Source organism: Podarcis erhardii, assembly GCF_964252035.2.
Source record: "Podarcis erhardii genome assembly, chromosome: 2".
NCBI lineage: Eukaryota > Metazoa > Chordata > Lepidosauria > Squamata > Lacertidae > Podarcis > Podarcis erhardii.
In genome coordinates, this window is record NC_138498.1 from 29,878,201 (window position 1) to 29,891,549 (window position 13,349).

The following is a 13,349-nucleotide window of genomic DNA, read 5'->3' on the forward strand; positions in this document are numbered from 1 at the left end:
GGAGCCAGAAGGCTGTGTTGTTACTTTTACAGTACAAATCATGCAGGCTGTGCACATTTACTTAAGACTGATTGGGGAGGGGGAATTTGGAAACGGAGCAAAAAGGAAGGAATTAAAACGTGGGTGGTTGCTTGATGGGGATTAGAAAGGCTTCAGAGAAACCCAAACAAACTCTCATTACGCTGACAAGAATTTACTTGGAACAGCAAAACATCTAGCAAGATGTCTGACTTTTCAGGGCTTGTGTGAAACTGCCATGTCCTGATACATGCTTGCATTTCCAAAAAAACATCTCTGTGTAGTATGCACAGGTAGCAGGCTATTCAGGCCCTGTGTTTTATTAGCATTTGTCTGAGTCCCACCTATGTATCAAAAGTAACACTCACAGAGAACCAAAAACAGATTTTCCCCACATCTATACATCGCAAGGAACATAGAGGTGTTATTGTGGCAGCCCATCAGAAGCGCCACTTCCCCAGAAATAAAACCTAAGTGTTTATTATTCACAGGTGACCCTGCAGTTCCCAGGAACTGACAGAGTTGTCATTGCTTAAGCAATGGCGGGGGGCACTTTGGCTATTTTAAAAAATAATGTATATACCACTGTTTGTCAAAAGACCTCAGGGCGGATGACAGTATTTTAAATATACAAACATAAAAGCACAATACAACAAGTCATCAAATACTCTCATCAGAATAAGAACTATAATTGCCTAGCCTAAGCCAAAGATCTCTTCACCCACAGGCTGGACAGAAGAGGAAGGTCTACAGCTGGTGCCAAATGACAGCCGATGTTAATGAGAGCTGAACCTCAAGGGGAAAATGTTCCACCAAAGTTAGGGCGTTAGCGTAAGTTCTGTGATTAACTCTGCAGCAGTGAAGGCTAAAACTTCTCTACAAGCAAAAATGTGTCTTGTTAAAGGACAGCCTACTACTTTCATCTATCTTTAGATTAGGTAAGCATGAAGGAAATCGTTTAGGGGGGCAATTAATACCCCATTTCCTTTTCCAAGAAAGAGGAGTGCTTATGAACCAAGTTGTGGAGAGATTATGTATGTATAATAGCACTAGAGTATTATCATAAGGCTTGCACAAGCAGTTTTAAAATTTTGCAAGAGACCGTAAATTAAACTGCATAAGACTCCCAATATTAGCCCACAACTAGTACTGCCATGTTGTTGTTTTTCATAAAGTGGATTTTTATTTTTGATCTACTCACCAGCATGAGACCAATAAAACAATGTTTATTGCAGAGAGAAAAAATATTCCTGCACCTGCAATTATGATATTTCAGGCAAAGTAAACACATTTATGAAATACTGGGGATTGCTCACACTAGCTCAACTCAAACGCTACACCAAACCATGATTAAAGATGCTTAACTGGCATGTTGTCCAAACTGCTCACCAGTCTAACTGAACTTAAGAAATGTGCATCAGCAAGCAGGGCCTCTGGCACTGATCTCAAGGGAAGGCCAGTTCATACAGGTGCAAGAGGTGTTTCAGTTAACCTGGTTCCAAAGCTGCTTCCTTAGAGAAGGGCCTCAGTGAAATAAAGGAATTTTATTTGAATGCCCAATCAAGTCATGTCAAGCATGATTGGCTGGTGGAGCCAAAAATTTGGTTGCCTTTGCAGACACATTTATATTTTTCCTGCAATGATCATGGTCCTGATCAGAGGGGAAAACCCCTCTGACTCTAAAATGCCAATGTCTTATATCTAGTGCCTTGAACAGGATGCACTTCAAACAGATGGAAATGAATTAGGGTATTTTGCATCTCATGTGCAAATAAACATCCATCCTGTCACTTAAGCATAATTTACGGAATCTATATTCCGACAATAAACACAGGAGAGTGTAACCTAAGAATACAAAACCTGCATGTTTGAGAAAGGGGTGTAACAGCTCACGTTAAGCAATACACAGGCAACACCTGAGGATATTTTAGAACTCCTCTCACCCCTTATGAATAATGAGGGCTGCTCTTTTCCTAGAGAAGACAAAGAGGTGCTGTGAGTTCATCCTTCCCTTTTTAGCAAACATCATCTCAAGCTTTTAACCAAAGTGGCTACCTTTTTTCAGCCCAAGGGCAGTGTTGACAGTTGGCTAAACCTTTGAGAGCCACATGGCAGCAGTGAGTGTGGTACTTGACTTACCTAGTTCCTTAGATCCTTGGCTTTCGCTGGCCAATTCTCCCATTTTAACCAGAGCATCAAAGTATCCTTTTGCTGCAAAAGTCACACCTAGAAATCGAAACACATGTATATTATTGCCATGTACGTTTTTACCTCCATTGTTGCTTCAGGGATAACACAACAGAAAATGTTTCATTTATTTGAATGTACTTGCTAAATACGGAATTCCCAGCTATAAACTGCTGTCAAGTCCTGTTGCACCATCTAAATGCTAGTGTTGTCACCAAAATCTGGCAGAATCAAAGAACACCAATAACTTAGTGAAACAAGACTTAGCTTTGCAAAAGCCATGCTGGCTCTGCTTTAGAGAAGCTTTGTTCTTCTGTATGCTTGGTTATTTTACCTTTAACCAGTTTTCTGAAGACAGACGTTAACTTAACCAGTCTGCAATCTCCAGGAACCCCAACCCTTGGATCCCTTTTTTTATGTAAAAAAAAAAACTGGTATTACATTGGCTACCTTCTAGCTCTTAGGTATGGAGGCTGGTCTTAGGAACAAGCTAACTTATTTTGGTCAGAAGATCAACAATTTCATATTTGACTCCTTTGAGAACTCTTGGATGGATGCCACCTGGACCTGGCAATTTGTCAGTTTTTATTTTGCCTAGAACTTAGTCTCTTGTCGTCATTATTTCCTTCAGTCCCTCAGACTTCCTTCCTGCAAAAGTTAATTCAGGCACAGGGATCTGCCTTATATCTTCCACTGTGAAGACAGACGCAAATAATTCATTCAGCTTCTCTGTAATCTTATCCTCCTTTAGCACACCTTTGATTCCTTTGTAATCCAAGGGTCCAACCCCTCCCTAGCCAGCTTCTATAGCTGAGCTTCAAATTTTGCACTCCAAACAACCTCCAAGCATTATGGAGTGATTTGACCATATGACATAATACTGAAATGTTCAAAACTCCAATAAGAGCTTCTTGGACACATACTACCACATCAAGGTGAAATTTTCAGCTTGTGTCACATAACAATTTTTGTCACTGAAATGAAAGAAGCTTCATTGTATAATAATTCAGATAAAACTCTCATGAGCTAATTCAGATCTTAAAAGAGTGGAGGGAATTTTGACACATGAATAATGTGGAACGCAACATAGAAAGTGGTAGTTTGGGCAACAGGTATCGTGTTTAGAGCAGGATAGGACAACACAAGAATCTTATGGGGTTGGGTGTGGGACGGTGGAGAGATGCAAAAGCCTAAATATGGGCTCTGCATCAAGATCTTGCATTATTTCTCGCAGGCTAATCTGCAAGATTAGAGAAGGTTATTCTGATTATAGACCACTAACTTGGTATAAACCTGAATTTTTATTCTGGGAGAAGACACTTCTTTTACAATACAGTGGTACCTCAGTTTTCGAATGTCTCCATTGACAAACATTTCGGTTTTGAACACTGTAAACCCGGAAGTAAATGCTTAAGTTTTCGAACATGCCCCAGAAGTCGAACATACCATGTGGCTTCCACTGAGTAAAAGATCCTAAGGCCTAGCTGTCGGCTGTTGAGTTTTCAGTTTTTTAACGTTTCAGAACTCGAACCGTCTTCCGGAACTGATTACGTTCGAAAACCGAGGTACCACTGTACTAGCTTATCAAGCCTCCAAAAATCTTACTAAGTAGCCAGCTATCACTTGACTTTCAAATGCAGCTCAAGCGTTTTAGCTCGTTTGTTGACATTCCAATTGCACACGTCACTTTAATCAGATAAGAAGGGGGTTCCACTTAATCACAAGAACACATTGCATAGATTTTGTTTAACACCGCAAAACTACATGTTCTAGCAAGTGCTACTGGATTAAACTGCTTGCGTTTCATAAGGATACAGATCAAGAGACAAGAGAGCGGGAGAAAATGGAATGGCCTTTAAGATTACAGAGTTGAGATCTGCAGATAGAATGCATTTATCAAAAACTGAAGCAAACGAAACCAGATCGCAGGAGTTAGTTCTCAAGAATGGATACCTTATTAACCCCACTTCCTTGTCTTGGAGCGGCATTTCTCAGAGAGTGTGCCAGGATCAACCCAGTGGGTCTTGGGCTACTTTCAAGTGGGCCTTAGTGCCACAGCCCACCCTGTACCTCCTAGGTGTGCCATTGTCTTTTGCTTGGACCAACACCAGCACCAGCAACTACCTGCAAGGTGATTAAGGGTGGCTGGGGGAAGAGCAGTTTGGAGCAGGGAGGCAAGAAAAGTCTCCCTTCTATAAAAGGGAAAGGACTGGAGGACATGTTGAAGAGATGAAGGAAGTGAGAGGTACGTGGTTAGCATTTATTATAATTATGAATAGTAAATAAACTGGGAACAGAAAAGGAGGAGGTACGAAAGGAAAGATATTGTAGGAGGAATAAGTGAAGGTAAGCAGACCATAGAGGAGGTAGAAAAGAAACCTGGAAGTTGGTGGGGGCTGAATATGGTACAAATCGAGTGTGAAAGAAGAAGGGGAGAAGAAATCACAGATGATGACTAAAAATAGTTTCTCACAAGCATATGGGAGTGGGAAGGGGGGATATAAAAGAAAAAGACTCCCTCTGCCCCCACTTAGGGAGCCTCTGGACCATGGGTAGGCAACCTAAGGCCCGGGGGCTGGATGCGGCCCAATCGCCTTCTAAATCCGGCCTGCGGACAGTCCGGGAATCAGCGTGTTTTTACATGAGTAGAATGTGTCCTTTTATTTAAAATGCATCTCTGAGTTATTTGTGGGGCATAGGAATTTGTTCATTTCCCCCCCCCAAAAATACAGTCCGGTCCCCCACAAGGTCTGAGGGACAGTGGACCAGCCCCCTGCTGAAAAGGTTTGCTGACCCCTGCGCTGGATCAGCAAATTCTGCCTAAAATGGGAAGGCTGTCATGGTAACTCCAGAGCAAGTCTCTGCACTTAGACTGAGGAACGATGCTGTGGCAAAGAATTTAGCCATTTTCAAAGATGGGTTGAACATCAGCAGAAAGCAAGGTTATTAACTGCCCACTGGTTATGTCAAACTCTGCCTCCATTTTTTAACTGGTGGGCCTCAGTAGTTTTCAGCCATCTTAAGTAGGCCCTGGCGATAGAAAGTTTGAGCACCTCCATTTTTAAAAATCTACTTTTAGTTGCAGCACTTTATAAAATTCAAAAATCTAAATGTGAAAGACAGCAACAGCACAACAGTAGTATACATGTCTACTTAGAAGTAGGTTCAACTAAGTTCAACAGATCTAACTTAGACTAAAATGACAAAGAACAAACACTGATGTAGCTACACGGGCTTAAAATGCTTTGTCTTTTTAAAAGGTTGCCAAGACGATTAGTCTCTTTTAAAAATGTAATTGGTGTTTGGTTTTTTTTAATACTAAACAGGTCTGGAAACATAAATTTTACAAGGTTATTGAAAATTCTTCAATAAATCTCAGGGTCTGTAATCTTTAACTGTTACAAGAAGAGCTCACAAAGCTCTCAGTTAGCCGTATATAGTTTTACGTAAATAGTAAAGTAAACCATGCTTTCATGTTACTCCTATTCTTCCTCTTCATTAGATATACATTGCTTAACACATACCCTCCGCCATTTAACAGGTGCACATAGGGACATTGTGTACTTATCAACACTCTTATTAGCATAAATGCTGCCTTGGATACAAATTTAATAAATAAATGCTCCAATGTATCACCCTATTTATGCACTGCTAAAAACTCTTCTTGAGTGTCTGCTCAATGCCAAATTCACAGCCTCTGCAACAAGAACATTACTAAACCTACCATAATTTCCTTTTATTTACTTTAAAATTTGCACTCTGCGTTTCAGTCTTCAACGAGTTTTTTTCTCTTAAAATGCAAGACATATCAGATAATAATATCTATTTGCACTTAGAATCATAGAATCATAGAGTTGGAAGAGACCACAAGGGCCATCGAGTCCAACCCCCTGCCAAGCAGAACAGCTTTCAGCTGCATTTATGATATTATTTATTTGGTCATTTTGTTTTAAGTCTCCCCATACCATGGTTCTCTCGGCAACATACAAACAACAGGATGTTAACAATTTAAACCATTAAATCCTTATAATGCCATTTAGTACAACCCTTTAAAAAAAGGAGAAGAAAAAGGCAAAGCACAAACTAGAACCAGATAGGGAGTAAACTTCAGCCATAATCAAATCACAGAGAACTAAAATCACAGGTGAGCTAAAGAGCACCCCAACCATAATATTATTTTTTTTTTAAGGTTAAAAGCTGGAATTTGAATCCTCCATAGCTAATATCAGGAGAGCACAGGGTGCAGAGAGCGGAGAGGGAAGTCCCATTGCGCACATGGAAGCCCTAGGCTTCTTCACACTTAACCATAAGCCACGGTTTATATGAATGTGCTGTGTGTGCTGGTAAATGCTGCTAAATTGCTCCTGTTTTACTCCAACCTCCCTGGAGCCAGGAGAAATAAGCCTCAAGATTTAGCTTAGCGTTATGTATGAACTACTTCTTGTGGTCTGTTTCTCTCAAACAAACAATGAGTGGTAAGCCAAGAACAAAACTTGGGTTCTGCTCATGCTTCGTTTGGAGAGAAACGAACCACAAGTGCTGGTTTGCATGCAACACTGAGTCAAGACTCATGGTTTGTTGTTCCCGTCTCCAAGCAGAGCAGAGCAAAATGGGAACAATTCAGCAGTATGTAGTAGAATGCTGCTCAATCATGGTAAGCTAAAAACCACAGTTTACCATGACATGTGATTTGAACCAGCCCATTATGTGTTGGGCACACAAATCCTACCCTTACAAATATGTTATTTTGGGGTGTGGGTGGGTGTATGTAACACTTTTCTGTTAACCCAAACCAACAGGGCCACTATGGAGTTGCTTTACATTCATTCCATGGTGTGTAACACTTGGGCTATATTTCAAAGTATTTTATACAGTGCTGTAAAATCAGCTATGGGCCATGACTCCCTGATGAAAACCACTACACTTCAAATTCTGTCGGCGTTCTTTAGGTGACATTTTGATCTCCTTTTAACAACTTTTCAGGGTCAACCTCAAGATAATTAAATGCGTATCAAGGGGTTGGTGGGGTTCTTCTTAATATAAGCTTCCATTTTAGCAGAACGATTGCATGATTCCGACCAGGGCTTCATTCCTCCAGCTTCTTGTGAATGCTAGGACACAGCCTTGAAACCTGTGAAATGGTAATAAGAAAGGGAGTGCAACCCTTGAGAATGTGTGGAGTTTGGTTCTTTATTGAGTAGCACTGGATTTCAAAAGCAGGCTAAAGACACCCAGTACCTCTTTTTCTCCTTAAGAAGCCACTGGAGACGGCAGATCAGTCCAAAGCATGTGCAAGGCGTGTGAAAAGCAGTTCCATGTTCTACAACATAGGTGCCAACTCCCTGGGTGCCTGAGCACCCACAAAATTCCCCCTCTGAAGGGGCCGGGCACCCACAAATTTTGGTGCCAGGGCCATGCATGTCCTGGGCACCCACAGTCGCAGGGCCAAGCTGGCACTAATGTTGTACAGAATGTGCTGCAGTTGGTTTGAGAACATTTCCCTTAAGTCTTGCTCAAGTGATGCAATGCTCACAAAGCTGACTCATGAGATAGTTATTCTTTTTATTTAAGGTGGTGGTGGTGGGGGAATCCCAGGAATGTTACTGAATGGCTGCTGCACTTAAACAAGCAGGCAGAGTCAGTAAGCGAAGTTGCCAAAGGGATCCTCAGGCCATCTAAAAGGGGGGAAAGGCTTTCAGGGAAAGCTTTCCCCTAGGGCTTTATTGAGGTTCAGGTGTTAGCAACTACAAAAAAGCAAGAAGCAATTAAGTTCTGCTTGCTAGCTCAAGTCCCTGGGGGTGGGAGGGATGAAAGTAGCCTACCTGCACTACGGGACACAAAAGCTAGCAGCACAAATACATAAGAGAAATAATGTACATGGCTGACCAAACTCTCGTATGGTTTGAACAAATGACATTGGCCGAAACATGTAGGAGATTTTCCACACCTGCCTAGGGCCAGCTGAAGCAGCCAGGGCAGGAAACCAGGCATATTAGGAGCACGACAGCACCTACAAATCTACTAACTTTTGGGCAAATTGCCGAGCAGAAGGTTAAAAAAAAAACATCGTCCATGAGAAAAATACCACTTCACATAACTGGTTTTGCCCTTAACATTTTTTCATTGTTCAATTAAAAACGTACAATCTGAATGTGACGGACAGGTGCTTGGAAGAACCAGTGTGTCATACAGATACACTCAGAATGCAGGTGGGATTGGCTGCAGTTCCCTGTGAAATGTAAATGTGGAAGAAAACCTGGTGGGGGTTTCTTTTGCTGCCTATTGTATGACTTAAAAGTGGTTCTTAATTGTGTTATTCTGTGTTGGATGGAAGAATCCTGTGACCTCTTAAAGACTCGACTGTTTGAATTAAGGCATTGGCTTTAAAGAGTCAACTTTGTAAGATACGGTTGATGAATCAGGATCTTGCCTACAAAAGCTCATGCCACAGTTACATCTGCATACAGATAGGCTGCTAAGTAGACACTTAAGTCAATGGGATTCAAATGCCCTAATTATAGTTTTAGAATTAACTAAACTGGTTGAAAGCCTTTGTCTAAAAATTGGAATGCTCTACTTTCTATTATTTATTTATTTTCCAATTCTTTACTCATCCAAGCACAGGTTAAAAAGGTAAAGGTACCCCTGCCCGTATGGGCCAGTCGTGTCCGACTCTAGGGTTGCGCGCCCATCTCGTTTAAGAGGCCGGGGGCCAGCGCTGTCCGCAGACACTTCCGGGTCACGTGGCCAGTGTGACATCGCTGCTCTGGCGAGCCTGCACCAGCGCAGCACACGGAAACGCCGTTTACCTTCCCACTATAAAGCGGTACCTATTTATCTACTTGCACTTAAGAGTGCTTTCGAACTGCTAGGTGGGCAGGAGCTGGGACCGAACGACGGGAGCTCACCCCACCATGGGGATTCGAACCGCCGACCATACGATCGGCAAGTCCTAGGCGCTGAGGTTTTACCCACAGCGCCACCCGCGTCCCAAGCACAGGTTACATTAACTAAAATACAGTCTATAAAATAAAACCACGAAATAGATGCAACTAATAGCAAAATTTATGGGGAAGACAACTAAAAATTCATACTCCGCTTCCAAAGGTCAGAGTAAACAGGCGTAGCCAACAAAAGATGTAATGTCAGTGCCAGACTCTCACTATGGGCTGAGAATTCCACAATTTTTGAGCTGCCACATACACCTCCGGGGATGGCAGCATTACCAACAAGTGCTCCTCCACCCATCTTGATACCCAAAATGGTGGATATAGGAGAAGTTTCTTCAGCTATTTGGGACCCCAGGTCTTTTACAGCTTTATACATTAATGTAAACACAAATAGGCAAACCAGTACAGGTGCTTCTGGGACTTGCCGATCAGAAGGTCGGCGGTTTGAATCCCCGCAACGGGGTGAGCTCCCGTTACTCGGTCCCTGCTCCTGCCAACCTAGCAGTTCAAAAGCACGTCAAAGTGCAAATACCTTCCAGTGGGAAGGTAAACGGCATTTCCGTGCGCTGCTCTGGTTCACCAGAAGCGGCTTATTCATGCTGGCCACATGACCCGGAAGCTGTACAATGGCTCCCTCAGCCAATAAAGCGAGATGAGCACCGCAACCCCAGAGTCAGTCACGACTGGACCTAATGGTCAGGGGTCCCTTTACCTTTTTTACAGGTGCTTCAGGTCAGGCGTGATATGACTCTTTGCAGTCATACCAGATTGCAACTGGTCCAGAATGAGGCAGCCAGTCTCCAAAGAGTCTTTAAGGGCAGCCCCCAAGTAGAATGTACTGCAGTAATCCAATCTGGAGGTTACAGTGGCCAAGTCCAAACAGGACTGTAGTTGGTAAACCAGCCAGAGCTGGAAACAGGCATTCCTAGTCACCAAGGCCACCTGAGCCTGTGGTGACAATATTGAAGCCAGGAGTATTTCCTGCAGATCTACTCCTTCAAGGGAAGTGCAATCCCATCCAAAACAGGCTGCAACCCCATTTTCTGTGCTCAGGAACACAACACCTCCATCTTGTCTGGATTCAATGTCAATTTCCTCATCAACACCCAGCCCATTGAGCACCAGCCTTCCAATAAGAAGGTATGGAGAGATAGAGCTGGATGTCATCCATGTGTTAATGACACCTTACTCCAGAACAGATGTTACCTCCCCAACAGCTACATATGAATATTAAAAGAGAATGGGGGTAGAATGCACCCCTGAAGCATGGCACAGGTCAGTGCCCATGGCACAATGTAATTCTATGGAACAAAACTCCCAAATCAAAAACCATCACAAAATGGTGCCCCACCACCACCACCACTTGGGGTCTGTCCAGGAGAGTAAAAAGGTAAAGGTAAAGGTACCCCTGCCCGAAGGCCAGTCGTGTCCGACTCTAGGGTTGTGCGCCCATCTCACTTAAGAGGCCGGGGGCCAGCGCTGTCCGGAGACACTTCCGGGTCACGTGGCCAACGTGACGAAGCTGCTCTGGCGAGCCGGCACCAGCGCAGCACACGGAAACGCCGTTTACCTTCCCTCTAGAAAGCGGTACCTATTTATCTACTTGCACTTTTTAGGGGTGCTTTCGAACTGCTAGGTGGGCAGGAGCTGGGACCGCAGGCGGGAGCTCACCCTGCTGCGGGGATTCGAACCGCCGACCGTGAGATCGGCAAGCCCTAGGCACTGAGGATTTACCCACAGCGCCACCTGCGTCCCGTGTCCAAGAGAGTACTGAGGTCCAAATTATCAAAAGCTGCAGGCAGATGAAGAATAATGAGCAGAGTTTGACTCCCTTCATCTCTCTCCCGACACAAGTCAAGCACCAGGGAAACCAAAGCAGTTTTGATGCAATGGCTGGGCCTGAAGTCAGATTCAGATTGATCTGGATATTCAGCTACTTTCAAGCATGCTTGAAGCTCGACCACCACCTCCCTCTCAAAGTACCTTGCCCCCAAAGGGGACATTTGAGAGTGGTTGATAATTGTCAAACTTTTTTTGTTTACTCATTTGGGATTTGCTAATGCAGCTTTGAAACATACATCTACACTGTGAAGTGTAGTGCTGGAACCTCTTTGCTATTAAAGATAGGTTTGAAGATTTTTATTATTATTATTATTTAGGCAATCCAAAGAGGCTATTTGAGACGGGAGGAGGGGTGGAATCACAAGTTGTGTTTATCATCTAGTTGTCAGTAAATCAGCAGCCTGTATCTGGCTCATCATTGTAAGGAAGATGTTTCATGTCACAGCTTCTTAAGCAGTGCGCCTTGTGACAGCCCTTCATGCTTCACATGTCATAGAACGATAATGCGCTTGTGTCTTAATTCAAAGAGCTGCTTTGCAGGCTGCCTTTGGCAGACTAGAGCATTTCCTGACATATTTTCTAAACTTCAAGAGCAATGCCAACCTCAGCGAACAAGATTTTGCCATTCTCCCCCCCCCCACCTCTGCTACCACCCGATGCCACAGCCATGACAACAACATGCACAATTACACTTTGCTTACCTGCCAAGGCTTTTTCATAGTTCTTCCCCATGGAAATGAAGTTCCGGAGGCTGGGGTTGAACTGCTCCATTATAGTCTACAAAGAAAGAAAAACACACAAACAAACAATGCATTAGCAATTCAAACACTCTGCTGAGAAAGCCACTAAAAGTGTTCTTGTACTCCTTGTGTACACATGTGTGAAGACAAGAGAGAGGCTGAGTCACACTATCCTACGAAATACAGCCTCGGAAACAGAATCTTCCCACAGACACGCAACACACGCCATGTGACAGAGACAACACAAGCCAACAAGTCAAACGACATTTTACAAGGCAAGGATGCATTTTTACAATTCGGTCCAGGATTCTAAGTCAGCAGTTATGTACGAGAGGAATTCCAGACACCACAAAGCTCCCTCCTGTATGACTATTTTGCCAGGGCATAAACAAAATGAACCATAAACCAGCATAAGGAAGCAGCAGCAGAAGAAGAAAATCAGAAGATGTAGGATTAGAACAGCTGGCAATTGGGCACTAACTCTTCAATCTGTAGACACAAAGCAAGGAAAAACATTGACAGTAATAGCAAACTTAAATTTGGCCAGACTTAGAAATGTGTTTATTTGTATTCGTTATATACATTCGCCTCAGTTCTCCTACAGAACATTGTGCAGGGGACTGGCTAACATTGCTATATATTTTATACATTTAAACCATGCCTGCAAGTTCCAGTCCAAAACAAGGGCCCTGGATGGGCAAAGCACTGCAAGGCAGAAGCCTGCTTCTGTATTTAGCACCTCATGATGAGAAAGAATAATTGAGGAACCTTCATTTTTTCTTTTATAGTCATCACCGGCTTCCTGACAGAGATTCTTTATAGGCAATTAAAGCATTCGACTTAGCAATTTTTTAACCCTTTCTGTCTAGTAGGCGGTGTCAGCATGCTGGGATTTCAGTTTTTAACACCTTGTTATACATGTGGAACTGTTACCATTTACTGTAAATATACGAACAATGCAATTTATTTAATTACATATTTACTCCTAATGGATATGTGAGAGAGACAGAGAACATGTGAGAGTAAGATCAACCACACACAGGCCTTTCTGGTTCATTTCAAAATAACCCATCCCTGAGATCTGCCTTCACATTTAGTTTGAGCCCTTTTAAGAAAATGGTTTTTCCATCCACCAGCTTCTTTAGCTCATTTTATTCTTGTAAAAACAGACAAGGAGAAACACATTCACTACTACTATGTTTGGCCAGGCTAGAAAATGCAGGGCAACAGTGTCTAATGAGAATTACATAGTGTGCCAAGCAGAAGAGTTCATACATTTTGGTTTAAAGGTGCCATTTAACAGTTGGAGAACTCGTTTAAGTTTAAGGATAACAATTCATACCCTCCCTTTCTGAATTAAGATGCTCTCCAGGAAAGCTGCAGAACAGTCAATAAAAGCAATAAATACAATTCAAAGTTAAGACAGCAATATACAAACAGTAATTAAAAACAGTATCAGCAGAGACAAGAAGTTCTAAAAGGCTTCAGGATTAAGCTCCATGCACCAACTACAAAGTAACAATGCATTTCATGACTGGCCAATGTGGTGCCCTTCAGATGTTGTTGAACTATAATTCCCATCATCCCTAACCAATGGCCATTCTGGCAGGAG

At 42.8% G+C, this 13,349-nt stretch overlaps 1 protein-coding gene across 5 annotated transcripts in view; it reads right to left on the reverse strand.

Annotated features, from left to right (window-relative positions):
* The window catches only part of BAIAP2 (BAR/IMD domain containing adaptor protein 2), a 146,519-nt gene that overhangs the window by 99,558 nt on the left and 33,612 nt on the right, over window positions 1–13,349 (reverse strand). For all 5 annotated transcript variants that reach the window (XR_014153302.1, XM_081849736.1, XM_081849739.1 and 2 more), the window contains exons 2-3: window positions 11,699–11,774; window positions 2,158–2,244 (exon numbers count right to left, since the gene is read on the reverse strand). Coding sequence is in view for 4 of the 5 variants with exons in the window: in XM_081849736.1 (XP_081705862.1) it covers window positions 2,158–2,244; window positions 11,699–11,774 (163 nt within the window). In the remaining variant the exon portion in view is untranslated. The remainder of the gene's footprint in view (window positions 1–2,157; window positions 2,245–11,698; window positions 11,775–13,349) is intronic.